This window comes from Microcebus murinus, chromosome 10 (assembly GCF_040939455.1).
Source record: "Microcebus murinus isolate Inina chromosome 10, M.murinus_Inina_mat1.0, whole genome shotgun sequence".
NCBI lineage: Eukaryota > Metazoa > Chordata > Mammalia > Primates > Cheirogaleidae > Microcebus > Microcebus murinus.
In genome coordinates this window covers 9,724,813-9,751,407 of record NC_134113.1, presented here as the reverse complement: position 1 = coordinate 9,751,407, position 26,595 = coordinate 9,724,813, and the positions used below count along the sequence as shown (strand labels likewise).

The 26,595-nt window shown below is 49.5% G+C and overlaps 1 protein-coding gene across 2 annotated transcripts; it reads left to right on the top strand.

Moving 5' to 3' along the window:
- Window positions 1-28: 28 nt before the first annotated feature.
- GTPBP1 (GTP binding protein 1) lies at window positions 29-26,206 on the top strand. 2 transcript variants are annotated; one of them, XM_012741743.2, is made up of 12 exons: window positions 29-3,586; window positions 6,348-6,459; window positions 12,424-12,604; window positions 13,182-13,530; window positions 16,153-16,276; window positions 17,082-17,196; window positions 18,762-18,906; window positions 19,014-19,196; window positions 19,936-20,071; window positions 20,733-20,911; window positions 22,334-22,534; window positions 23,490-26,206. In XM_012741743.2, the coding sequence occupies exons 1-12, from the start codon at window positions 3,395-3,397 to the stop codon at window positions 23,580-23,582; spliced, it is 2,010 nt and encodes a 669-aa protein (XP_012597197.1). In that variant the 5' UTR covers window positions 29-3,394; the 3' UTR covers window positions 23,583-26,206. The 2 variants fall into 2 exon arrangements, with proteins under 2 accessions (XP_012597197.1, XP_075863099.1); XM_076006984.1 differs by lacking the exon at window positions 23,490-26,206 and having other exon boundaries at window positions 19,936-20,090; window positions 22,334-22,471.
- The last annotated feature ends 389 nt before the right edge of the window (window positions 26,207-26,595 follow it).

The window sequence follows — 26,595 nt, the reverse complement described above, 5'->3', positions numbered from 1 at the left end:
CGTCGGCACCGTTCTGGGGCGGCGACCGGGCCAGCGGCTGCCTGTCGCGGCACTCCCCTCCCCTCTCTGGGCCGGGCTTCTCGGCAGAGCGCTGCCGCTACTTCTGCCTTGGCCGTTTTGTGTTTGTCTGGCGTGCCATTGGCCAGGTGACTTCAAAGCCCTATGCGGTCGGGCGCAAATACTCTCGGTTAGTGGGCCCGACCGCCCCGCACTGTCCAGGCAGCTACGGGGGTAAGTGCCTCTCAGGGAGTCACATTTCAAGTGGAAAGGAGGGTCCTATTTCACTTTTCTTGGTGTGATATTTCGGTTCAGTACACACAAACTACTGCCGTCTTCCCTTGAGGCTCCCCACTCTTCTCACGGTGGCTGTCACTGAGCTTTCCCTGCGTTTTCTCAAGGTCTGTCTAAGCGCATTGTGTGTGTCGGAAGAAGGGAAAACTTGCAGTCTCATGTGGATTTAATTTTTTGCCTCTTTCAGGGCGTGTGGGTACGTTAGCTGCCCTCCTTTTGGGTTTTGTTCATAAAATTGGAAAAAATATAAGAAATCGCACTTCCCATTAGTAATTTTTTTGACCCTGCTTCTCATGTCCGTTGCACTCAACAGTGTTACCATTTAATGTGCTTGAGTGTTTACCACGTGGTAGCACCTGTGCCTCCGTCCAGACTTTTGAATTACATTAAACTTTTACAATTTGTAAGCCTACCTGCGGGCTATGGTTATATTTATGGTTAGTTACTGAGGGCTTGCTGTGCAGCAAGCAGTGTTCTAAGTGCTCTATGTATTTTAGCTCATTTACTGTTCAGTATCCTATTAGGTACTTCATGTTTTTAGAGGAGAAAACTGAAGCTCAGACGTTAATTTGTTTGAGGTCACATACAATATGTAGATCCTGTATGTACTGAGTACAGAATTTGAACTTAGGCTCTAATCTTTCTGAAGAAATATGTAAAGATGGATAGGGAATTCCCTGTCTAAAATGTTATTTTAAATTTCCCCATTCAAGAAACACCTACTCTGAGAAGGTCTTTTCTGGGTAGGGGGCTATAGTGAGAAGGGCATGTTTTGTAGTATATCAGGCACATTCTGAACTTGAACTCTTTTTGGTAGAGCCAGTTGATAAGATGCTAAATATCAACCTGGCTAGCTTGCCAGATTGTGCTATTCCTATTCACTGCTCTCAGTGTGACACAAAACTTGGGTCACCAAAATATGTGTGGATTTCTCCCCACCAGCAGCCAATCAATTCTGCAGCAGACACCAACAAGCTGAGTGTCCTCTAATTCAGTTAAATTCAATTCTGACACTGTCCACTTGGAGATGGCATCAGATCCTATAGGTTAAGGGCTCAATCCCACAAGACTGCTTCCTCACCCCATTTCAGAAGCCAGTTGCAAGTCCAGGCCTCCAGAACTTATGACAGACCAGCTATAAATTGGATTTCCCGTGACTGCCTCCTTGGGTTCAATTAATTTTCTATGCCAGTTCATAGAACTTAGGGAAACACTTTCATTATGTTTACCAGCTTATTGTAAAGGATATTACAAAGAACACAGATGAGCAGCCAGATAGAAGAGATGCATAGGGGAAGGGGGGGTGGGGGGCTTCCATGCCTTCTCTGGGCATGCCACCCTCAGGGAACCTCCACATGTTCTGCTATCTGAAAGCCCTTCACCCCCCAACTCAGTTCTTTTGGGTGTTTATGGAAGCTTCATTATGTAGGCATGTTTGATTAAATCATTGGCCACTGATGAATGTAACCTTCAGTTCCCTCTCCTCTCTCTGGAAGTTGGATGGAACTGAAAGTCCCAACCCTTTAATCATGGCTAGATCTTTCTGGTGACCAGCACCCATCCTGAAACTAGGGGCCCCGGCCATCAGTCAACTAAAACACTCATCTCTCAGAAGATTCCTATGATTTTAGGAACTGTATGTCATGAAATTCAGGTGAAGATCAAGTATGTATTTTGAAATATCACAACTATTATTGTAGAATACAATGCCTTGATATTTGCCTTTTCTATCGAACCAAGATTTTAATATCTTAACTACCTCATGGGACTGGATAGAGGTGTATATAGGATGGTGGCAAGCAATTTAGCCAGGAAAAAAGAAAAAACCACATAAGAAGAATTTTATCAAGATCTTGGAGTTGATACTTCTTGTCCAAGATTTCCAGCTGAGTTTGTGCAAATAGGACTTGAGAGTAGTTGAAAACAGGAACAAGAAGACTGCCTCTTTCAGGCATATCCCTGAAACTGAAAGCCATTTAAATCCTGCCTCTTGCTCACTAAATCCTGTGGTCCAAACCCTAAGTCTTGGCTACCTTACCTTTTCAAATGGCTATTCTTTCTTGCTTGCTGCCTGGGACTAGTGGCCAGGGCCAACACTTTTAGACCTTGCTTAATCCCTAATTTCCCCTAGCATTGAAGGTCTACACTTTTCAGACTTTTGAAACAGGAATTCAAGACACTAAAACTTGTGCTAATGGTGGTTTGGGGTTGGGGCTTTCCACAGCTAATGACACTGGAAAAATAATCTACAGACCCTGGATCAAGGCTCAGCTGTTCACCACAAATGTAGTTGAGGTGTTTTGGCTTTTATTTTAGCTGCTTGCTTCTGTTTTTTTGCTAGTATAATTGCTCTCTCCGCAAAACCAGTGAGTGGAGAATTCTCCCTAAGGCCAGCATTTAATTATTGCCTTCTCTGGCTGCTATGGTATTACAACTCTTGAAATAATACAGCATCGATCCTACTATTAAAGTTGCCTGGAGCATGCCAGCACGTCGGACATCGGTGTTCCAGTGACTGCCTCAGTCATGGAATAGAGTGGGAGGCTCATTTTGCAGTTTACTATCTTCTTGAGCCGCGGCCAAGGCGCGGGACCATCCGATGACTAGATTGGGTCCTAACCCCGTCCGTCATCGGAAGGCTCTCTGCACCGAGGATTTTGCAGTACGCTTTGGAAGCTGAGCACCGCCTCTAGAAACGAGAGTGACAGGGCGGTGAGGAGAAATTGTGCATTTCGCTCCTCATTGGGTAGTTGTTCTGTCAGTCACGCTCTGCTCCAGTTGGTGGGAAGGCTCCGGGCGGGTAGCTTGGACTCCGTACGGCCTCCCTCCAAGCTGGGATCCAGGCGCGTGACGTCTCAGGCATTTGTTGTTGGGGTTTGGGCCTCATTAATTATTCATTAGGTGCTTGAGAGGGCTCCAGCGATTGGTGGCTGAGAGGCCCGGTCGATTGTTTCTTAGCTGGAGATACGTGTCGTCCGCTTACGCGGCTGGAGAAGCTTCGCATAAATTATTCTGATACAGGAGGGGCGGGGCCACGCATAGATTAGTCAAATGAGCCAAGGAGGGAGGGAAGCCGGCTGCGAATTAGCCTAAGTTATTAAAGATGGCGGCGGAGCGGAGTCGCTCCCCGATGGACTCGCCGGTTCCGGCCTCAATGTTCGCCCCCGAGCCCAGCTCCCCGGGGGCGGCCAGGGCCGCGGCGGCCGCCGCCCGACTCCACGGCGGCTTCGACTCGGACTGCAGCGAGGACAGCGAGGCGCTCAACGGCGAGCCGGAGCTGGACCTCACCAGCAAGGTAGGCCCTGGCGGCGGCGGCGGGCGCTGAGGGGAGCGGGCGGCGGGCCGAGCCGTCTCCGGGGCGACCGCGGGGCCCGCGGCGGGCCGGTCCGCGAGGGAGGGGGCGGGGCGGGGGCGCTTGGCCGAGCCCGCCCACCTGCCGGTCTCTGGGACTCGCCGGGGCTCGCTGCGCGAGGGGCCGCCCCCAGAGTCCTACGCTACCGCCTGGTTTCCCCGCCGCGCCAACCCGGCCCCCCGCCCCCCGCGGAGATCACTACCCCTCGGCTCCGCCACGTGGAACGGGGGCGCGCGACGCCGGCAGCGCTCCGCGCGGTCCCTGTCCCCGCGGGTGTCCCCTCCCCCTTCCTCGGGTCCCCGCTTGTGAGGAGACCCGAGACCGAGAGTGGTCCTCTCCCCGCACCGCGCGGGACAGCTGAGGGTCGAAGCGGCTTGGGCTTGGGCAGCGGGCGGGATGCTAGGGAAGACTGGCAGTCGGAGAGGAGGGCTGGGGTGGCAGCCGAGCCTCTTCCTGGACTCGGGGAAAGGAAACAGAAAGTAGTCGCTCAGTTGGGGAGAAGCATGTCTGAAGAATATCTACTTTGCAAGTCCACCCAAAACAAAAAGGAAAGATGGGAGGACCCATAATCTCGCCATTCTGGGAGTGGAACCTAATCTTGTATGTGTGTAATAATGAAGGACATTTTAAATTGTGTCTTCTGAGCTGTCAACAAAATAGGCAGGGATGAAGGGCTCACCATCTGCTTGTCATTGTGGGGAATAAAAAAGTAAGTATAAGATGTTACTGGTGTTTTAAAGGTGCTTAACATTGCTTGAGGAAAGACTGCCAACTTGGGAGTTAGAGAGGGATGGTACCCTTTCCTGCCCTGCCATTAAAAGGCTGTGTGACCTTGGGAAAGTTTCTTAACCTCTCAGTTCTCCAGCGACCTCATTTTAAGAAAGTACAGATCCAATATCAAAATTAGAAATGTATATTAAGACACCTAGTGCTTGATACACACTAGAGACTCAGTAAATGCTTGAAGTGAACTGGATAGTCGATAATTACCTGTGCAGATTAAATAAAAGCAGATGTAAGATAGAACACAGATACTACCATCTACCTGTTGCAGGATGGTTATGGTATAGATTTTATCCAGCTTTGAAAATGTTTATGACCTTTCATAGTTTATGGTGGCAAATTGCATGAAACTTGGCCTTAAACTGGAGAGAACCTTCCCTGCAACCTAAGCAAACTATTTTCAACTGCTCATTTTCCCTCTTGTCTCAGTTGCTCATTGTCCCTCTTGTCTCAGCTGAGCACGTAGAAGCCAGCCAGCTCCTGCTTGTCACAGTGGTCCTGTCTGGAGCCTCTAATGCCATAATGAGGGTGGCCAAGCTCAGAGAGAGGGCTGGCTGGCCAGGGAAAATGTGAGAGGCAAGGTGACATGATGTAAAAGACCCAGGCAGCATCCAGGTTACAATTATAAGCCCTGATGAGTCAACTCAGGAGGTGATAAGATTGTGCACCTAACTCAAAAGCAGAGGAGCTGGATGTCAGTACGTGGTCAAGGTGCTCAAGAAACACAGTAAGAAATTACAGGGCAGAGTTGCAGAGAGGGTAGTACCTTCATTTCCTGACAAGTTTATTTAATGTTCCTGGATTGGGAAGTGTTACTTCATCACGTACTGGGGAAGTCCTCACAATTTTGAAATTGAGAAGCTATGTGTATATATATATTGATGCTATTGAAAAGAAGAACTGATGATGTGGAGGGAGAGAAGGGGGTGGGTTGAATAAATTAATTCCTGAGGAAAAGATCAGAAGCTAGAAGTTTGTTCACTTACTACAATGAAATGTGAGGACCTAAGGTTCCGAGAGTTTCCAAAAGGAGAAACAGTTTAGTGAACAGTGGTGGCTAGTTACATCCAAGGAGGTTTTTCTAGGCATGATTGGATGAAGAAAAGTTTGTAGTTACTGCTTATTGAGGTGTGGACTGGGTGCTTTACATGTTGTTATATTTGGTCTTTACAGTGGCCTTAGGATGCAGGTAGAATTATCTCCATTTTGTATGTTGAAAAACTGAGACTTAGATTAAGTTCTTTGTCCAAGGTCACACAGGAGTGGTTAGAGAATAGGGTCTGGACATGCCTATTTGTAAATGGCCTTCCCAAATAAGTGGTTGATGCTTTAATGTTATTGGCAGAGATTTGCAAAGTGATGGTGCTAATTACTCACATAGTGGTAATGGTGTTTTGTTGATTAAGATGAGTTATGCAGGGAATTTTCATTCCCAAATAATCAAGATAGCTAAGGCAAGATGGAACCGATTTCTTTTGTTATTCTGGGAGCCATTGGCCTGTGGGTGGAGGACATGGTGCCATATGAGATCTTTGTCCTCTGAGTTTCCAGATGCCAACTGCAGGTAGACTTTGGCATGTAGATGTAAAGCAGTGCTCTTCAGTTTCTACACACAATGCCAGTTTCTCAGTCGTTTTTGGTCCTGCCCCTCCTATTAAGCAGCAGGAGGCATTAGCTCACACCCTCCTTATTGTGGGTTGTGGCTCAGACATATGTACTTTAGAATATCATATAGCTTATATCAGGCTTTAGGCTCAAAGGCTATTTAAGAAGAGGCAGAGAGGGTATGAGGGGCTACATAGCTATTTTAGATTAGGGTGCTGTGAGGTTCAGTCAGTGTCTTTGGTTAGGCTATTGATCAGTGTTGGCTGTTAAGCCATTCCAGTAAGTGTGGTCCTAAGGCTGTTGGTTTCTTTTCTAGCTGGTTCTAGTGAGCCCTACATCAGAGCAGTATGACAGCCTACTTCGGCAGATGTGGGAGAGGATGGACGAGGGATGCGGAGAGACCATATATGTCATTGGGCAGGGATCAGGTGAGCATAGTTTTCCTTTCACTTTATTTTTAAAAAATTCTTTAGAGTGTATTTTCCCTTTTTCAACTTTTTACTCATGTATCTCAGTTGCAGTGATTCTTTAATATCTGTAGAACTGTTTGGAGGACATCAAAGTACAAAGTGAGTGTTAATTCCCACCTTAGTGGTTATAATATGCTTGATTTAAAGGTTTACTTTCCAAGCAGTTTTACAGATGCTTCTTTTCTACATTTGCATAAAAGGAAATGATGCACAAAACAAGGGAACTTCTTATCCAAGGTAATAGAGCCAGTCAGTTGGGTCTAGAATTAAGTCTGCCCTGGGCAGCTCCAGGTCTTCCCTTCCAAACCTGTTTACAGATCCCATTGCAACTTATTTTCTGCTTAACAGAGGACCTCAATGTCAGCAAGGAAAAGATTTCCAGAATTTCTCTCTTTAGTCAGGCTCCTTGCCCCAGTCCACACTGACCATTTAGTCTGGATCTCTGTAATAACAGACATCCTCTTCTCTTCCCACTGGATTCTGGCAGACACTAGGCTTGTAACCATTCTGGAAGGACTGGTTATTGTTCTCCAACCTGTTTGTTTATTGTAATGGAGCCTCTGTTTTAGAGGAAGGCAACCCCCGACAGAATTCCAGATTATATCTTGGGCTTTTTTACCCTGGTTGCTCCTTATACCCTCAGATAAGGCCGACTGACCCTTATCTTCATGGTGACATTATCTTTGCTGAAATGATAGCTGGAATTTTTTTTTTTTTTTTTTTTTTTTGAGACAGAGTCTCGCTTTGTTGCCCAGGCTAGAGTGAGTGCCGTGGCGTCAGCCTAGCTCACAGCAACCTCAAACTCCTGGGCTCGAGCGATCCTTCTGTCTCAGCCTCCCGAGTAGCTGGGACTACAGGCATGCGCCACCATGCCCGGCTAATTTTTTATATATATATCAGTTGGCCAATTAGTTTCTTTCTATTTATAGTAGAGACGAGGTCTCGCTCTTGCTCAGGCTGGTTTTGAACTCCTGACGTTGAGCAATCCGCCCGCCTCGGCCTCCCAGAGAGCTAGGATTACAGGCGTGAGCCACCGCGCCCGGCCGATAGCTGGAATTATTAATGATTATGAATCTAGCCCATACTAGCACTTGTCTCTCTCATCTTTGTAGGAAGCCCAGAGTGGGCCTGGATGCATCATTAAAAGAACAGTTTTCTTTGCTGAATGTAGGCTTTGTAAAGCCAGGTAATAATTCTTTTGTAGTCTGAGTTGAAGTTGAGGAAGTCTCAAAATCATTTTTTAACTATTTGACACATATCTGTTAAGTATCTTCTAAGGCTTGATACTGTTGCAAAGCTCTTTTGGATATTTGAAATCTGGCCCCGGCCCCAAGGAGGAAATACATGCACATATACTCAATAACTTCACTAGAAAACAATATTTAGAAATGCTACAAGAGTGATACAAGGAAGAAGGGTTTGATCTCCCTCCTTACATGTCTATTCTTAAATTATGGGCCTTAAATGTCTTTCATATCTATCCTTTTCATCCCATCCTTGCTGCCACCTCCCTAATTGTAGGTCTTATCACCTATAAGCTAAGACGGCATGGTCAGAGAGATAGGCACACCAAGAGGTTGCATTTTGAGAAAGGGAGTTGATCAGCATTGTCAAGTGCTATAGAGGCAGCAATAAGTGTCAGGTTCAGAAAAAGCCATTCCGTTCCTGCGACTAGATCACTGATAGTCTTTTGAAAGCTTTCATGTCTGGTGTGCATGTCACCTGCTGTAATAAGATGAACCACTCAAAGATCACTTAATGCTTGTAGAATTTCAGAAACTACATATAGGTCAATTTTGACAAGTGTTGAGACTGTTCTTTGTAGACCAAGATTCTTAATATTCCCCTTATCTTTTAATGTGAACTCAGTGAATTTTACCATGCCTTGGCAACTCACAGCTAATTAACCCATGGCAGAGCATGAGAAGATGTCAGACATTCATTAACACATCTACACACCCAAGCATTATCCTTGCATCTACCAATTGGATGCTGTTAGATTCATAATGACTCCTTCTTGCTGAAATTCTTTAGAGGTAGAAAGAGATCATAACTAGTTAAACAAGTTGAATGTCAAACAGAGGACTAACCTAGATGCAAGGCCCCCAATGGCCAGTTTCATCGCTGACTTCCTTGGTGCTTTACCTCTGTTTATCACGTCCTTCCTCTGTAAAATGATAATAAAGACACCTTCCCCATCCTTCCTTAGAAAAATTTTATACAGATAAATGAGATAGTAAAAAATTCTGAGCATTGAGAAGGAATTTGCCCTTTAAGTATACATTCTTAATTTAAGGTTAATATTTTAAAAGGAGGCCATATAGCCTAGTTGTTCAGGGTCTGCATCCTGTCAGGCTTGAATTTGCATACTGACTCTTTTCCTTGTCTTTTCCTTGTCTTAAAATGGAGATAATAATAGTATAATAGTGAAGATTAAGTGAGAATTCAAGAAAATCACTTGGCAGATAGCAGGCACTACATAAATGTTAGCTAGTATTGTAGTTGCAGTAGTTAGTTTTTAAGGGTCTCAGGTTGTAGTTGGTGAGATTTGTACTGTGAGATTTCTTTCAAAAGGAACCTATTCATTCCTCAAATACTAAGTCATGACTTTCTAAGAACCGGGTACTGTCTTAAAAGTTCAGGGACCATAGGAAGAGTGTTAAGTGTTTGGGGTGGGGGAATCAGGAAAGGCTTCAAAGAAAACCTCTCCTTGAATTGACTCTAAAGGATGAGCAGGAGTTTTCCAGGTAAATGGAGGCAGTAGTGAGTGGGCAGAGAAACTCACATGCACAAAGTCATGAGGCATTGGAATCTGAAGTATTTGGTGGACCAGAAGTAATCATGTAAGGTGGGAGTGGAGAGTGTGAGGTTAGGAGTGGCAGGAGAGGAGTCTGGACAGAGAGGGAGGACCCAGATCCTGAGGGTCCTTGAATGCCATGCCAAAAAGGTTAGACTTTTGTCCTAAAAGTCTGAGGAGCCTTTATAGCACATTGAACAGAAGAATGCATATAGGACAGGTAAGTGAGCTGGCAGGATAGAAATCTGATTAGGGTTGGGCATGACTGAGTATGTGGCCTTTAGTAATTGGACCTCTGCGGCTTTTCTCCTCAGCCTTTGTCTTCACTCCTACAGAGTGAGGAATGCGATGCATGCTGGAGAAGGGTAATGTGACTGACCGAGAGCCCTGATGGACAAGGTGACATTGATGATGGCCCCTGGTGTGGAGCAGGACCTGAGAGCACAGAAGCAGGGGAGGTTGGATAGAATTGGGGAGTAGGGCAAGAATGGCAAATTTAACCAGCCTTCTAGGGAGCACTTCCAACAAGCCCTTCTCCAACCCAGAAGCTTTTCAGAGCTCCGTTGGCCATGCATTTAGAAATTCCTCAACCCTACCACTCCCTCTTTGTTTAGTTGTTTTACATTTTACAAACATTTGAGGGCTTGATACAGAAAAGACACCCCTTTGATATAGAAAAGACACCCTTCATGGGGTATCAGGGAATTGTTGAGATATGGTCTCTGCCTTCAAGATGCCTATGTATGGGTGAGAAGGAGGACATGTATCCAAAACACTCTTGCACATGACAGTGCGTGCCAAATGATGTAAGGGAGACTCATACATTTGTGGGCCTCTGACAGAATGATTTTGCCAATAGGAGGTGTGCTGAAGAGTTTTCTAGGATAGGAAATCCGTGAGCAAAAGTGTAGAGCTAGGACTGTGCAGGGAACCCTGATGGGTGGTAGGGGGGATATGTGTGACTAGGCCACTTACACTGGGACAGAACTTACCAGGGGAAATCAAGGAGGGGATGTGGTGATTCAGGTAGAGTAAGGGCCTGAATCAGGCTGGTGGCTTTGGATTGGCAAACAGGGTAGACAGCAGAGAAAGAAGGGCAAGATAGAATGCTGAATTAGCAGGACTGGACTGATGAAACTGTGACTGGAAGGATGGTATTGTATTGTCAGAAATAGGGACGGTGAGAGGAGGGACTAGTCAGACAGTAGGAGGAACCCTTGCTAGAGAAGAGAGCTCTAGGTTTGGAACGCAAAGACCTTTGATCACATGGCCCCTCTACTCCATCCCAGCTTTGATCCCTCTCTGGGTTCTGTTTACCCTGCTGTAAATAGAACAGTGATACCTACCTCATAAGGTTATAGTGAGGACTAAATGCCTTATTAACATTGTTAGGTTTTGCATTATTTAAAGGAGGATGTGGTGGCTGAGTTTGGATATTGGACTTTTAGGAGATATCCAAGCAATTGGAAATTCAGTCTGGTGCTCCAGGAATAGAGTGATGGTAGAAATGATTGAAGCCATAGAGCAAGATGAACAAGGAGAAAATGTAGAGGAAAGAAAAGAGGGCAACTGACAGACTACTGAAGAAGACTGGCATTCAGGGACAGGAGAAGGGGGACAGAGGGTGGGTGGCATCAGGAGCCGGTCAGGTGATGGGCGAGCAGGGTGGGAGGGAAGTCCCAGGGAAGGAAAGGCGGCAGGGTGATCAGTAGTGCCGAATGCTGTTGGAGTCAAGCAGAGAACATAGAGTGGTTAGAAGGCCACTGGTAACATGTGAAAACTGCAGTTTCTCCTAGAGTGGTCAAATTCTCAGGGAATAGGTGGTAGAGAAATAACGTGTCAGTTGTGCTTGAAATGTTTGATGGTGAAAGGAGGTACAGAGGAGATGGTAGCTCTGCAGAAACACAGGGGCAAGGCAGGGGTAATTTTCCTTTGCTTAGTTTAGGAGCTCAAGCTTATTTGTAGGAGGAGGAAGAGAAGACAAGAATACTTGGTGCTGCAAGGTCTTTGGAGGTGATGAAAAAGAAGAAGGTCACCTAGGTTAGCCTAGGGAAGGAACAAGGCACTCTTGGAGACAGGACAGCTGGGGGAACAGCTGAGGGAGTGATTGTGGGAATTAAATCTGACAACTTAGAAAGCACCTGATGGGGTTGTCATATAGTAGGTGCTCAATAACTGATGGGTTGGTCCTTCCTTCCATCTGCCTGCCTTCCTCATCCTGAATTCAAACTCATTTTTCCAGCTGTTTGCTGGACATTTCACCTAACCACCTTAGTTAAAACTAATTATTAAATCCTTCCCCATTTTCCTCCATCTTCTTGTCCTCATTATCTCTTGCCTAGATTATTAGAATTACTTCCAACTGGGCTCTCCTTCTCTGGTCTCTCGCTTGCCAGTGCACACTCTGTACTGCTCTCCAGGAGATTTTTCTAACCCGTGGCGGTGTGATCATGTTCCTTCCCTCCCTAACCCTCCAAGCTTCTCACTGCCTGGTACAAAAGGTGTCTTGCTGCTGTCTGCTGTCTGTCTGCCATACCTGCATCCACCTCTCATGTGGTCTCCCCCCACTCCACATCACCCAGCCTGTTCCCCAGCGTGCTGAGCTGCTTCCTTGTCTTTGAAGGTGCCACAATCTGCCATGCTCCATGCTTTGCGCTCTGGCTAGGATGTCCTTCCCCCTTCCTCTGCAGGCTCATTTCTCACACCTGGAGACCCAGCTTGGCATCAGCCCCAGGCAGAGCTGCCTTGAGCTTCTGTAGGCAGTGCTTTGTGTTCTCTTTGCGCATTTCTATAGTACAACACTCAAGCTATATTGCAATTAATTAATTTCCTATCTCTCCTGCTGGACTGTGAGCTCGCTAGGGGCACCTGTAGTTCCAGTACCCAGCATGAGGCTTGGCATAAGACCTAGAAGAGCCTCAGTCAGTGATTGTTGGTGAGTGACAACAATGAAGCCTGTGGCACTGTCATGTTTTAACTGTGTGTACCCAAGTTTTCTCTCAGGTAGAGAACACCATGTTCCTCTCCAGTTCCCAGCAGGGCAGGGCCTTTGTTAGGAGGGGTTGACTGGCTGGCTTGTTGGTCAGGACCACCTCTCCTGCTGATGTCTGGGCTCTTGTCACCAGATGGGACTGAGTATGGGCTGAGTGAAGCTGACATGGAGGCCTCCTATGCCACAGTGAAGAGCATGGCAGAACAGATAGAGGCCGATGTCATCCTCCTGCGGGAACGTCAAGAAGCTGGGGGCCGGGTGCGTGATTACCTGGTCCGGAAACGAGTTGGAGACAATGACTTCCTGGAGGTCAGGTGAGGAGGCTTCAGATTGGTTCACGGGTCCCCATTCTTCGCAGAGAAGGGTGATTGAGCCTGTGACACTTGAAGTGTCAGCACCACCCCTTCCTTCCTTTCCCTTCCTGAGGCGTGGAAAGAACGTCCAGGGACATGATAGCTCCATTCTCTGTTTCCGTACTTCCCTAGCCCTGAGTATTTCCCTTTGGGAGGAGCAGGAGAGGGGCCAGCGATACATTCTGTGTGGGCAACATTTACTTTCCCATCAGCCTGTGAGGCTGGAAAACTAAGGTAATGTAGGAGGCCTTTTGTGCCTGTCGTAGCTTTGGGCACTTCCTGGCAGTGTGGGGCAAAGTAATGGGAATTAAGGGAGATAGCCATTGTGGGAGCCCAGTTCCTCCTGAATAACTCTACTCCCTGGATACAGTTCCAGGAACATCCCCAATGTGCTCATCTTTGGGTAGGAAGAGCAGTGAGATGGAAGGGCTCAGGGTGAGCCTGGACTGCCGGATCCAGTTACTGGGGTTCTGAGTTGTGTCTTCACTTTGCTCATCCTCTAACTCTCACACGGATATATGGGTTCATGTACACACAGGGTAGCAGTAGTGGGCAACGTGGATGCCGGCAAAAGCACTCTTCTGGGGGTCTTGACGCATGGGGAGCTGGACAATGGCCGAGGCTTTGCCCGTCAGAAACTCTTCCGCCACAAACATGAGATTGAATCTGGGCGCACTAGCAGTGTGGGCAACGACATTCTGGGCTTTGACAGCGAAGGCAATGTGGTGAACAAGCCCGACAGCCACGGTGGCAGCCTGGAGTGGACAAAGATTTGTGAGAAGTCCACTAAGGTTATTACCTTCATTGACTTGGCTGGCCATGAGAAGTACCTGAAGACCACTGTCTTTGGCATGACTGGCCATTTGCCTGACTTCTGCATGCTCATGGTGAGTGGAAGGCGCTCCTGGGGAGGGGAGGCTTCAGCAGGGCTGCTGTGGGGAGGGTGGTTATGTGTGATTGTTTGAAATTGTTCTGAGACTGAAGCCTGTTGGTTTGGGGCTTTGACACTGTGTAAGGGTGGCATGTTTTGCAGAGGTGCCCAGTCCTCTAAGCTTGCAGTCTCCTCTGGGTGTGAACCTTGCTCTCCCCTTTGATATTACACCAGGAAGTGATCCCCTTGGTAAAAACCAGGTGCCATTGCAGACCTCTCTTATGTTTTGGGTAGGCATAGAGGAGGGTTTCTCCTGGGGCTGGCTTGCTACCTTCAGAAATGCTTCTCCAGAGGGATTGGCTGCTCTGAGGAGGTGGCACCTGTAGTACCCTCAGAGAGGGAGGCTTGGGGAAGAAGAGGAGGAGAGTGCTACAGGAGGCTCGGGCAGCAGTCAAGAGAGCCTGAGAGGTGGCCTCTTCTAGAGCTTTGGAGGAGGACCAGCCAGTGCACAGCCCCTGTCAGGAGGCTCCTGGTGCCTGGAACTGTGCTAGGCCTGATGCGACAGCAGTGAAGAAGGCTGCGGCTGTGCGGGGGATCTTGAAGAGCTTACAGTCTAATGGGATGAAATTTTTAAGCATTTCATCAAGTAGATTAACTGGAGGGAAAGTTAGCAGAGGGCTCTGTGTTGGATCATGTTGCTAAGCTTGCCTTTGTGTCCCTGGATGGAGCATGAGTGTGGTGAGGCCCACAACCTGTCAGAGCACAGCTCCGTGGCTTTCATGGAGGGTGGAAGGAGGAGGGAAGAAGGGAAAGGGAGAGAGTAAAAGTGCATGTGTGCAGCTGAGCGAGTTTTCCCTTGGTAAGTCCTGCCTAAAGCCCTTCCGCATTTCCCAATTCCTTCGGCTGCCTGGATTAATAAGTGTAGTAAACATAAGCATCTGTTCATAGCAAACTTGATCAAGTGACTTCCCAAACACAGGTTCTCAAGCAAATTCTCCCCAAAGTAGAGAGTGGTAAAGAGAGGCAGAACATATGGTATGAATATTCTTGTTGGCTCTTGAACTACAGTGAGCATGACGAATTAATGGAAGTGTTTTCACCATAGATGGAAGGTTACATACAGATTATCTGAGTTTTAGGCTGTGATCCAAATACTTAAATTTCTATATAAAATAATCAAATATTTCATTATTTTTTCATGACAATTGATTTCCAGGAAAAAATATTTCACATTTTTAGACAGCAGGGAGAGAGCACTTTCTTGTCCAGGTTGGGAAGAGCAATAGCAAGTCTGGCTTGGATTGGAAAGGTGGTCGAAGGGAATGGGAAGAACCAGGAGGAAGATTGTGGAGGTGTCCTTGTGTGGGAAAAAGGGAACACAGGCACAGGCCAGCTGTGTCAGTGGCAGGCCAGCTGTCTCAGTGACTCACCTGAGAGCTGTGATGATCAAGTGAGCATCTCAGTGGAGACACTCTGGAATGGATAAAGCACTATAGAAACACGTCATGGCAATTTTTCTTTATAATTGTATTTTGTTTTAGTAACTAATGCATTCATATGGTACAAGAATAAAAAGGTACCAAAGAGCTTATAGTGAACCTTCTATCTCTGTCCAGTTTCCTCCTGGAGGCGACTGGTATTTCCAGTTTTTTTGTGTACCTGCCAGAGACATTTTGTACTCTAACACCAATGTGTATAGTGTCTCTCCCTCTAATTTGAAACATTCAGAAAAGTTAAAAGAATAATATAATGAATACCACAAACCCACTACTTAGATTCAGCCCCATTAACATTTCGCCTTAATTATGTGTATATGTGATGGGTACATATGTGCATATATATTTAGTTTGGGAGTTTTTTTGGATGCATCATTTGAAAGTAGATTGTAGACATTGTAACTCTTTGCCCCCACATATTTCAACATCCTGAAAGTAGGGACTGCCTCCTCCTATTATTGCAGCCAAGAAAATGAATAATAGTTCCCTAATATCCTCCAATATCTAGTCTGTAGTTATATTATCTCAGATGTTCCCTGGATGTCTTAAGCTGCATTTTTCAAGCCATGCTCTACTCACCACTCACTTCTTTTTATGGTAGCATAACATATATACCTTGCTTTTTTCCCCGTTAAAGATATATCTTGGTGATTATTCCATATCAGTAAATAAGAGTTTCTTTCTTTTGTGTGATACATCTTGTAAATGTACCTTAATTTATTTAACCAGTCCTTATGATAATATTTAAAAACACTTATTGTTACTGGAAGAAATAGTAACAGTAATAACAGCTGTCATTGCTTGAACACCTAGGTCATGCTGGTTGTGTGCTGGACCTTTCATGTATGTTATGGCATTTAAACCTCAAGTAACCCTCTGAAGTGGGTATTGTTATCCCCTCATTTTACAGATGAGGAGACTGAAGGCCAGGCATGAATCAGTTGTTTTCCCAGACTGTCTGGGTCGTCTTTTTTATTGTTACAAGTCTCCTCAGGTTTTTATAGCTTGTATCATTGAGTCAGGGGCTACAGTGATTTGTGCCCAGCCCAACTTTCATCCACAGCCTTCTTTAAGTCCCTGTGTCCACCCAGCAGCAATCTCTGTCTCCTTTGTCCTGACAGTTCCTTTCTGTGTTGGGGTAGGTGGGCAGTAATGCTGGCATCGTGGGGATGACCAAGGAGCACTTGGGCTTGGCACTGGCACTCAATGTACCTGTGTTTGTGGTAGTCACCAAGATTGACATGTGTCCTGCCAACATCCTGCAAGGTAAGTGAAGCCTGCAGCTAGCAATAGCCACTCTGATTGGGGCTGTCACCCACTGTATTTCCTTAGTAGTCTGCTGCCAAGGCTTTAGCCCAGAATCTTCTGCTTCTTCCTCCCCTGTTTAGCTTTTGGTCTGAGCACAGCCTGGAATTATCTTTGTTCCTTCTGATTCCAAATGCAGGATCCTTGAGATCCCTAATCTGGCACCTCTTTTCAGATGACCCCAGGCAGAAGGAGTTGGGCTCTCCCAGCTAAACTGGATCTGTATGGAGAAGTTTGGGCAGAGGTCTGATTACCTTTTACCACCAAAGCTTCAACATAGGGTTGCAGGACTAGGGCTTTGTGCCTTTCTCTCTCACTGCTGAGGATAGTAGAGGAGAAGTGGAGAGGTGTCCGAGAGGAAGGCCTCATCTAAGGCTCTCTGCATACTTCTAAATGTCCAAGAAAGCCTTTTTGTCAGGTGAGATTTTTCTAGGAAGCAATGCATTCTGGGAAGAATATTATTTTTCTTAGGGACCCCTCAAGTCACTTGCTTACAGGACATGGGTCTTCTAGGGACTCTGGAGAAATCCACCAGGTTTCAGACTCAGAACCTTAGCAAACAGGCCCTGTGCTCTTTATTCTAGTATGTTCCCACCCAAAGTTTTGATCCTCCTTTTTGCTTCTCCAGGCATTGTGGCATTTAACACTGGTCCGTCTATCTGTCTGTCTCCTGCTTGCATCAGTAATGAGTGGACCCATCTTGCCCTGGAAGCCTGGCCAAAGAGAAGGCTGTGTCCCCTAATTCTGTTCCATTTCACCCTTTAAGAAACCCTGAAGCTGTTACAGCGCCTGCTGAAGTCACCAGGCTGCCGGAAGATCCCTGTGCTGGTGCAGAGCAAGGATGATGTGATTGTTACAGCCTCTAACTTCAGCTCTGAGAGGTAATGGGTGGGGAGCACACACTTCCAGGCAGGCACCCTTGCCAGCAGAGCCACAGCGAGTGATGGGCCCAGAGTGACTGTCAGTTTGGACATGAGGTCTCATGAAAACACTACATCACGACACCTCTTACTATTTAGAGATTGGGGGAAGTTGGAGGTTCTGGTCTTAGCACAAGGTCTCCCAGGCTGGCATTATTGCCCAGGAGCTATATCACGTGACTCATATTGTGAGGTACCAGGCTCCCTGAGGTTGGAATCTCAGCTAAAGCTTCAGTGTTCTTATCTGTGAACTGGAAATGATGTTACCTTCCCCAGAGGGCTCTCATGAGTGCTGGAAATGATGTATATAAAGCACTTATCACTGTGCCTGGCTGGTGTGTAATAAATACACAGCCATTTTTTATAACTGTTACTAATTCTTTATACTCTTGTTCCTCAAAAGCTCTTTAGTCACAGATCAGTTTTGGCATCTACTCATTAATGTATCCTTTCATTCCATAAATATTTATTGGATGCTTGCTCTGCCAGGCTCTTACCTAGACATTGAAGATTCAGAGTTACCTCGAGCAGTCCTTGTCCTCAAGGTGTTCAGCTTCTTGGTCAGAGATACTCTCTTGATAATGATGAGCTTTGTTAACTCTGCCTCTTCGCCCAAAGCCTGGGGCTCTTTAGGAGTGATCTACCTCCTGACTTGGTCTGCAGTGCAGGACCCAGAGCAGCTTGGCTTTTTCTCAGTGCCTCCACCCCCACGCCTCTGTCAGTACTGCCAGCTGGCCAGCAGAGGGGGCACAGTCCACACAGCCGGTTCTGTGCTGGCTCTATTCTAGGAGCTGTGGGGAATACATTATTCCTGATCTCTAGGATTTAATTCACCCTAAATAGGCGAGATAGAGGCCATTTAGGTGACTCTGATGGAAAATCAAGTCTAGTCTGTGTAACAGAGACACAAAAGCCCTCCAGGAACTCAGAGGAGTTGAGAGTGTTCGTGCAGGAAGAGTTTCATGGAAGAAGTGGTATTTGAGATGAGCTCTGAAGGATGAGAAGGGTCTGGCAGTTGGGTAAGAGGGGAGGAGTTCAGGAAGGAAGGTCTGAGTGAGCAAACCCTCTGGGGCAGGAAAGTGCCAGGCTGTTAGGAGAAGAGAAGTTTCTCTGGGATGGCTGGAATCTGGGACTTACAGGAAAAATGAATCTGCAGAGGTGGCCAGCCTGAATGTTAAGGGCCATACGTCTTGGGAAAAGGGATTCGCGCTGTCTTCTGTGGTGGAAAGGTAAATAAAGATTTTAAGCAAGCATGTGTAGGAGGACATGCTTGCTGCTTCTTGAGGAAGAAGAAGCAGTCTGGAGGTCCAAAGTAGGGCAGTGGTAAAGGGACAGGTTTCAGAGACAAAACTGAGTAAGAGAAGAAGGCCTTGGAGCAAGGCTGGAAAGGAGTTTGCTAGGTGGCGGCAGGTGGAGTCGTGAGCAGCAGCATCTGCTCCCGGAGCCCCATTGCTGCTCCACCCTGTGTCAGGGCAGGATGCAGGCCACCTGAGCTCCTCCTTCCTTCCTCTGCTCTCACCATTTAGGATGTGCCCGATATTCCAGATCTCCAATGTTACAGGCGAGAACCTAGATCTGCTGAAGATGTTCCTCAACCTCCTCTCCCCCCGAACCAGCTACAAGGAGGAAGAGCCTGCTGAGTTTCAGATTGATGACACCTACTCTGTCCCTGTGAGTGGCTGTGAGGGGGTGGCTGGGTGGGTACTTCCTACAGGGGCATCAAGGGGCTGGTCTGTGGTGGGGATGGGCTTACTAGGCCAGGGTCTTCTCCTTGGCAGGGTGTGGGGACGGTGGTGTCGGGGACAACACTGAGGGGCCTGATCAAGCTGAATGACACGCTGCTGCTGGGCCCAGACCCCCTGGGTAACTTCCTGTCCATTGCTGTCAAATCGATCCATCGCAAGCGCATGCCTGTCAAGGAGGTGCGGGGGGGCCAGACGGCATCTTTCGCGCTGAAGAAGGTGAGTGGTGATGATACCAAAAACTCCACTCGGGATCTGTCATGCAAGGCTCTAGGCCAGATGCTTGACTCAGCTTCTCTAGCTGATCTGCGAGGCAAGGATTACTGACTTCATGTTGACAGATGAGGCCCAAGGATGTGTCTAAGACACACAGCTTGTAAGTGCTAGAGCCAGGACTTAAACCCAGGACTACTTGCCTCCTAAGCTCTGTTCCTCCCTCTGGTGCCTGAGCAGGGTGCTCCGAGCTCAGTGGTGAGATCAGATAGAAGTGTCCCTGCTGTGCAGAGGATCATTTTGCACAGGGCCATTGTGGTCTGTGCCAGATCCCCTTCCCATTCAGCCTTCTGTCTCTTGGGTCTTGGGATTAGTGCTACCTCTGGGGTCACCTGCCTTCCCTACCAACCAAATTAACCAGGAAAAGTGAGACTTTGTCTTTTCCCTCCAGTGATTAGGTCATGCTCACCTATCCCTTCCCCTGAATGCTTGCTTGCCTTTGTCTCCTCTCCCATCTTTCAAGGCCCAGCAGCTGAGATGCCAGTTCTTGCATGAAACCTTTGCTGATCCCCAATAGCAGTGTGTAGGCTTCCCACATAGCATTAAGTCTGCTTTTGCTGGCCACCTGGAAGGCCTATGGTCCAGTGGTGAGGGGCCAGGCTCAGTTGGGGAGGTCCCCAGGACCAGGGGGTGAAACCAGAAGACATCATTGTCCCTGAGGGCTGGGGTTCCCTTTTTCTTTCAGATCAAGCGATCGTCCATCCGGAAGGGCATGGTGATGGTTTCCCCACGCTTGAATCCCCAAGCCTCCTGGGAGTTTGAGGCTGAGATTCTCGTCCTCCACCACCCCACCACGATTAGCCCACGCTACCAGGCCATGGGTAGGAGGCCAGGCCATGGGTAGGAGGCCCCTGTGCTGGCTCCCCCCAAAAGGTGCTCCAGTGACCCAAGCCCCATAGTTGCAGCCTCAGTCAAGCAGCAAGTCTCTGTTGTGTTTAGTGATGCCATCCCCTCTGTTCCAACCAGGAGCCACAGCATTTATTAAGTCCTGCAAACACTCCTGAAGGACTTCACGTGCATTCCTTCAGCCAGTGTCTGCTGAATGCTGCTGTGCGTGTTGCCAAGGGGTGTTGCCAAGGGGCCGGGAACAAAGATGAGGTAGATGGGCAAGGGAATGCTGCTGTGTGTGTTGCCAAGGGGTGTTGCTAAGGGGCTGGGGACAAAGATGAGGTAGATGGGCAAGGGCCCTGCCCCCAGGAGCTCAGTCCAACGAGGGGGCACATGTGCAAACAGAGTGCCCTGTAAGCCCAGGAACTAGGACCCCTGTCTGCACTGGGCTGAGAGTGGGACATGAGGGGGTGGGATCTAACTGGAGGAATGAGGGGGAGAGTGTGAGGCATGATCAGAGCCAGGAGCAGGCCATGGAAATGATACCTGCCTTGCTGCAGCCCCAGTGTATCTCATGCTTTCACTCGCTGCTGCCCCTTGTCCTGAGGCCACAGGGTGGCTCAAGCCTTTCCTGACCTCCAGCTCCCTTGGCAGTGCACTGTGGGAGCATCAGGCAGACGGCCACCATTCTGAGCATGGACAAGGACTGTCTGCGTACCGGGGACAAGGCCACTGTACACTTCCGCTTCATCAAGACTCCGGAGTACCTGCACATAGACCAGCGGCTGGTGTTCCGGGAAGGCCGCACCAAGGCTGTCGGCACCATCACTAAGGTATGGCTGGGGCAGACCTCACTAGCCCCCAGAGAGCAACACGGGGCTCCTGTTCTAGTGACCTTGAGCACAATAGGCTCTTCTTGAGGAACCCTGAGGAACCTCCTTAACTTCGAGGGACAGAGACACAGTCACTGTTTGGGGAGAGCTGGACCACTTCTGAGGTGTTGCGACAGTGCCTCCTTCTTTGCTCCCCCTGAGAGGTGCTGCTAGGCTTCCCATTGTGGGCATTGGTGCTGACCGTGGAGGAGAGAAGGTTCAGTTGGGGCATGGCCTTCCTCCATAGGAAACTGGTGGTGGATTGTCTGGGCCTAGCCAGGGTCAGGCTCCAAGGTACCAGCACAGGCTCCTATGGCCTGGCCTGGGCTGCACCTGAGATCTCCCCTTAGAGCAGGGGTCTGGTTGGAGTGAATGTTGGACAGCGCAGGGGGTTATGGGCCTGAGTTCTCCTGGGGCTTGAGCTGTTTGTGTATCCTGGAGCTTTTGCCCTCTGCACACCTGGCCCATGGTCTTGTGTAGGGACATTTGATAGAGTGGTTTGACCCCTTCTCCATATGGAGGAGGAAGTGGCCCAGCCTGTCTGACATCTTGGAATTTCCCTTAGTTAGCTTTTCCTCCAGAATGGCCTTCCTCGGGCCCATCCATGCATGGTGACCCTGGGGCTGTAGTGTGTGCGTGTATGTTGGGGAGGTGGGGGTCATGTCCTTGAAGGCTTGTTTGCCTCTGGGACTGGCTGAGAATTTGGCAGAGGTTGTAGCACACACTGTAGTATCCTCTACAGACTCACTGGGCCTCCTCCCTGCTTTGTTTGAGATTGAACTTAGGCCACAAGGGAAGATTTTGAGTCAGGTGCTCCTGACTGGTGGTAGATTTAAGATTTCTGATAGCCAAACTCTGAATGTTTCCAGCTGATGACATTCACTTGGTCTCTTTGGGAGGCCTGATATTAAAACTTGCCCTAGACTCTTATCACAGGGGCAGCAGCAGGGTCCTGGGGCTAGAGCTGCAGGTGATGGTCTGAGGCATGTTGGTCAGCTGAGTAGGCAGGAGAGCCTTGAGCTTGACTCGCCAGGCCCTGGGCAGGCTGGACCCAGCTGAGCTGAGTGGGGGGTGGCAGAGAGGCTCACATATTCCTCTGCAAGGACAGCAGCTGCAGCAGAGAACAAGATGGAGCCTTTCTGGGCTGGGCAGAGGTGGGAAGTGAGTGGCAGCTCAGGGTCATGGCAGTCCTGAGCCACTGAGTGGGGATGAGAATACCTTTCTGTCCCCACTGTCTTCTGTTGTGGCCCTCCTGCCACCTGCCTCACCCTGGACCATCAAGACCAGGGAATGAGAAGTCCCTGAGAGAAGGGGCGGGGAAGACCTCTCCGTCCCCACTGCCCTGCAGCTCCAGCCTCGTCCTCACCCCCTTGGCTCCTGCAGCTCCTCCAGACCACCAACAACTCCCCGATGAACTCCAAGCCCCAGCAGATTAAAATGCAGTCGACGAAAAAGGGCCACCTGACCAAACGAGAAGAGGGGGGCCTGTCCAGCGGGCCAGCAGTAGGAGCACCCCCACCTGGAGATGAAGCGTCCGCTCTAGGGGCTACACAGCCAGCTGCGTCCAGTAGTCTCCAGCCGCAGGTGAGCGTGGGCCCCTCATGGCTTTAGGCAGGATGGCAGCGGCTGTGGCGGTTACTCTGATTTGATGGAGGGGACATGCAGGAGCACCTCAGGCATAGATAGTGTTTTCAACAACACCTGGCACATAAATGCCATCCAAACAAGAGCTGCTTGCTTCTGTAAGTTGTAAGGCAGTCTTTGTCACAGCATGGGTGTGGCCTACCTAAAATGAACTTAACTGGTCCTGGCTAGCACTTGGTTTTAATGAAATGGAATAGAATAATGTCAAGATTTCCCTTTCATAGCAAGAGTGAATGTTTGTGTGAGTGTGCCAGTGATGTATGTGTGCACTGCAGTCCAACAGGTTTGAGAGATGCTGCCCTAGAGGGTCCTCTGGTGTCCCCTCCCTGACATGCCAACATGCACACGTCCTGAATTAGAGGTGGCCTTGGGCTGTGTCACTACAACTCTCCTGCCGGCTCTCCCTCTCCCCCGCCCCAATTTCTCCCCTGGCCTGATGAAGGCCTGGTGCCCTTTTGCACCCCTCTCCCAGGGTCTTTCTCTACCATCCTCTCTTTAGAGAAGGAGGCTCTGCCAGGGTCTGCCTGTCCATTCTTCTGTCTCCCACTGAGCCTTTCTCCAGCTTGTTCATTTCCTTTCCCTTTTCACTGTCAGCAGTGGTGAGTGCCGATCTCTTCTCTGCTTTGTGTTTCTCTGAGTGGCTCCCCTCCTACCACTATCACATGTGTACACCGCCCTGTGAGTAAGGCAGGGTAGGCACTGCCCCACTGTACCAACAGAGGCAGTACTGCGTGCAAGGTCACCTTGTATATTCTGGGTCGGGCAAGGGCTAGGACAATACTGCCTGCTGGCCTGTCTTCTCCTGTCCCACTCTCCCTGCTGTCTGGCCCCTCTGCTGTCCTACCCTATTCCCAATGGGCCAGTGCTTCTCAAGCTCCTTCTTTTTCTCTTTCAGCCGAAGCCCAGCAGTGGGGGCCGGCGACGAGGGGGCCAGCGCCACAAGGTGAAGTCCCAGGGGGCCTGTGTGACTCCTGCCAGCGGATGCTGAATCTTACCCAGCCCACCCCCACCACCCAAGGGGTCCTCACACTCTGGCCACTGCTCCACCAGAAGGACAGAGCAGCTCTGACTGCCACCCACTCTCCCCCCAGGGCCACAGCCAGAGCCTCCTCATTGCCCCACCCCCATTTTCCAGGGGGCGTGTAATTTATGAGCTGAGGAAGATGGCCAGACTCCCGGAGGACTGACCGTCTCCCACCCTCTTCCCTGCCTTCTTCCTCACTCACATGGTTTTTGTACATCTGGGCCCTTAGTTTTTATTCTGTTTATTATATGTCTCTGTCTCTCTCTATTCTCTGTGCGTGCGTGCGTGCGTGCGTGTGTGTGTGTGTGTGTGTGTGTGTGTGTGGCGCAGGAGTGCCACCGCCAGGGCCCTGTCAGTATCTCTCGTTTTCTCCTCCATGGCTGCCCAGCTGCCTGCCTGCCTATGTGTGTCTGTGAGAATCCTCAGGGCTGTGAGGAGATGTCAGGAGCTGAAGGAGCCCAGCTTGCCTGTCTCACTGCTCCTCTCGGCACTCAGAAGCCCCTTCCGTGGAGCCAGACTGGGCAGAGGGGCTTCTGGGATTCAGTGCTGCTGCCAGAGCAGGGAGTCCCCTGTTTAGGACTCGGGGATTTTACCAGAGAAAAAGTGATGGCTTCCCCTTTTCTCTCTCTCCCTCTTTTTCCCTTTAAGCCCCCAAACGGGTAATGCCAAAAGCTCTCCTGTTGTGACCTGTAAATGTGTGGAGCCCAGTGGCAGTGGGATTGTAGGACTCTCCCTGCCCCAGACTCTGACCCAAAGACATCTAGTGGGTTTTCCCATGGAGACAATCCTGTATTTGCCTGGGCTGGCCCTGGCTACACCTGGCTTTGCCGACCTGCTCGGCCTGGACCCTCTGCTCATGCCCAGGAGCCACCCTCTATGGACTTTGGTTTTTTGTGGGTCCTCAGGCACTAGTTACTAAATTGTGGTCTGGGTCTGCTCAGGATCATGTCTTCTAGCACCTCCTGTTCCTGGGGTGGAGGGATGTTCCTCTGAGCCAGGCTGGGACTAGAGCCCCTCCTTCCCTACCACATGGCCCTAACACAGCTGCTACAGGAACACAGCAGTAAAGGGCCTGAGCCCCAGGTTTGGAAACCCTAATTGGGGTGTGGGGTTAGGCAGATAGAGGGTAATGCAAAAGACTCCTCCAGGGTCAGCACAGAGCATTTAGCTTTCTGGAAGAGCCCCTGCATGGGTGGCGGGTGGGGTTTTGCAGACCATAGGTGGTGACATGGGCCCCAGCCAGCCTGGACTCAACTCTGTACTGAAGCCCTTGGTGTAGGGTGGGCTGATGGGCAGGGGGTGTTCCTTCTGTAGCCGGGGCAGACACCCAGCTGGCTGGGTCCTTCCTTAGCCTCGCCTCCTTCCTGTCCCCAACCTTATCCTTTCCTCCTGCTTCCCGACTGCTGGTCCCATCTCCTCCCCTTCTTCAAACTGTTTCTGGTTACCACTGACCCATGGCCATGGACCGATCAGACCAGCATCAAAATAAAAGTTTGTTCCAAGGTGACAGTGTTGTGTTCCCTGCCCAGCCCCTCCAGGTGGAGGTGCTGCCATGGGAACGCTGTTGCTCTGCCTGCCCTCGAGCCCTGGACAGCAGCTGGGTGCAGGGTAGGGCTGCGAGGAGTCCAGCTGCCTTGTCAGGCAGGTGTGGCTTCCAAGTTAGGGCTTTCCCACCAACTGTGAGACACAGGGCAAGTTACCAACTTTCTCTGAACCTCAGTTTCCTCATTACGGCAAGAAGCAAATCCTAACATCAGGGCTGTACAAATTCAGTGCCATAATGTAGGTGAGGCCTTGGCATGCCTTGCACGTGGGAGGTGCTCGCTCAGTGCGTGGGTCACCATGCTGTTAACCACCCATGCCACCTCTGCACCCTGGGTGGGCTGGAAAGGGGAGACATGGCACTGACATATTTGCTGCAGCTAGGACTGCCTGGGGGTCTCACGCTTCATGTTCTTTAATGTTCATAGCTACCATCTGTGAGGTAGATGTCATTAATTCTGTTTTTCTAGTTAAGGAAACAAGCTCAGAAGTGTCACCAGCAGGTGTTAATTCCTGCACCAGCCTTGCCCCCACAGCTTTTCCCATCAGCTGCTCCGGCTTGTCCTCTGGCCCTTACCCCCGAATGTTGTCCATTGGCTGCTTCCCTCTCGCCCTTCGCCCCGGCTCTGGCTCTGCTTACAGGTACTGCTGCCCGCTGGTGCCTTCGTAACAGGAGGTCTCCAGCGTCGAATGCCCCGGCATGACAGGGGCCGTGGAGTGCGTGTTTCCACAGGACTTGGCCATGGCAGAACCTCATTTTGTTTGAACTCTTTTGCCCCCATAAGCAGCAGTGGTTGCTAAAACCATTCTTTGCATTCAGGAGCTCTGGCCACCACCCTGGCCTCTGCCCTCAGACACGCAGGAGGGTGGGTCTGGGTCTGTGTAGTCTCAAGGTGCATACCAGGCCAGCAGGGGCCTGGCTGCATCCAGTGTTGACAGGGACAACAAAGGTCCCTAGAGGTCTCAGCCCTCCTGACTATCCGTTTGGAACAAAACACCAGCCCTTTTGTAGTTGATGAATAAAGTTAATCCAGTTATCTCAAGTGGCAAGGCCTGACCCTTCTGTGTGTGCAGCAGGTGTTTGTGGCTTCTTTACCAGGAGTAAGGCCTGTGGCATGAGAACAGAGGTAGCCAGAGCCCCGGCTTCACAGTCAGGACCACTGTGCCAGCTTCTTGGCCACCCCAGCACAGAGATGAGGTAATGGGGTGTGTCACAGCACAGGGGCAGCACAGGTTTGATTGGGGTTGAGGGAATGCCATGGGGTGGGGGGATGCTAGGATTTGCATGTGACAGAGGGCAGGTGCCCAGCTGAGGTGGGCACAAGCAGAGGCACTGGGCTCTGGTGCCTCTCAGGGATGTTTCATTTGTTGAAAATGGCACTAGAGGCACAGGACCAGCTCCTTCCCTGGGCCCAGAGGCACAGGGCTGGATCTG

Bases quoted from the DNA above. Each gene is read 5' to 3' on its own strand.
- GTPBP1 (XM_012741743.2), top strand. From the start codon at position 3,395: ATGGCGGCGGAGCGGAGTCGCTCCCCGATGGACTCGCCGGTTCCGGCC. The intron at 6,460-12,423 runs GTGAGCATAGTT...TCTTGTCACCAG, and splicing joins TGTCATTGGGCAGGGATCAG to ATGGGACTGAGTATGGGCTG. The intron at 22,535-23,489 runs GTGAGCGTGGGC...TTTCTCTTTCAG, and splicing joins CCAGTAGTCTCCAGCCGCAG to CCGAAGCCCAGCAGTGGGGG.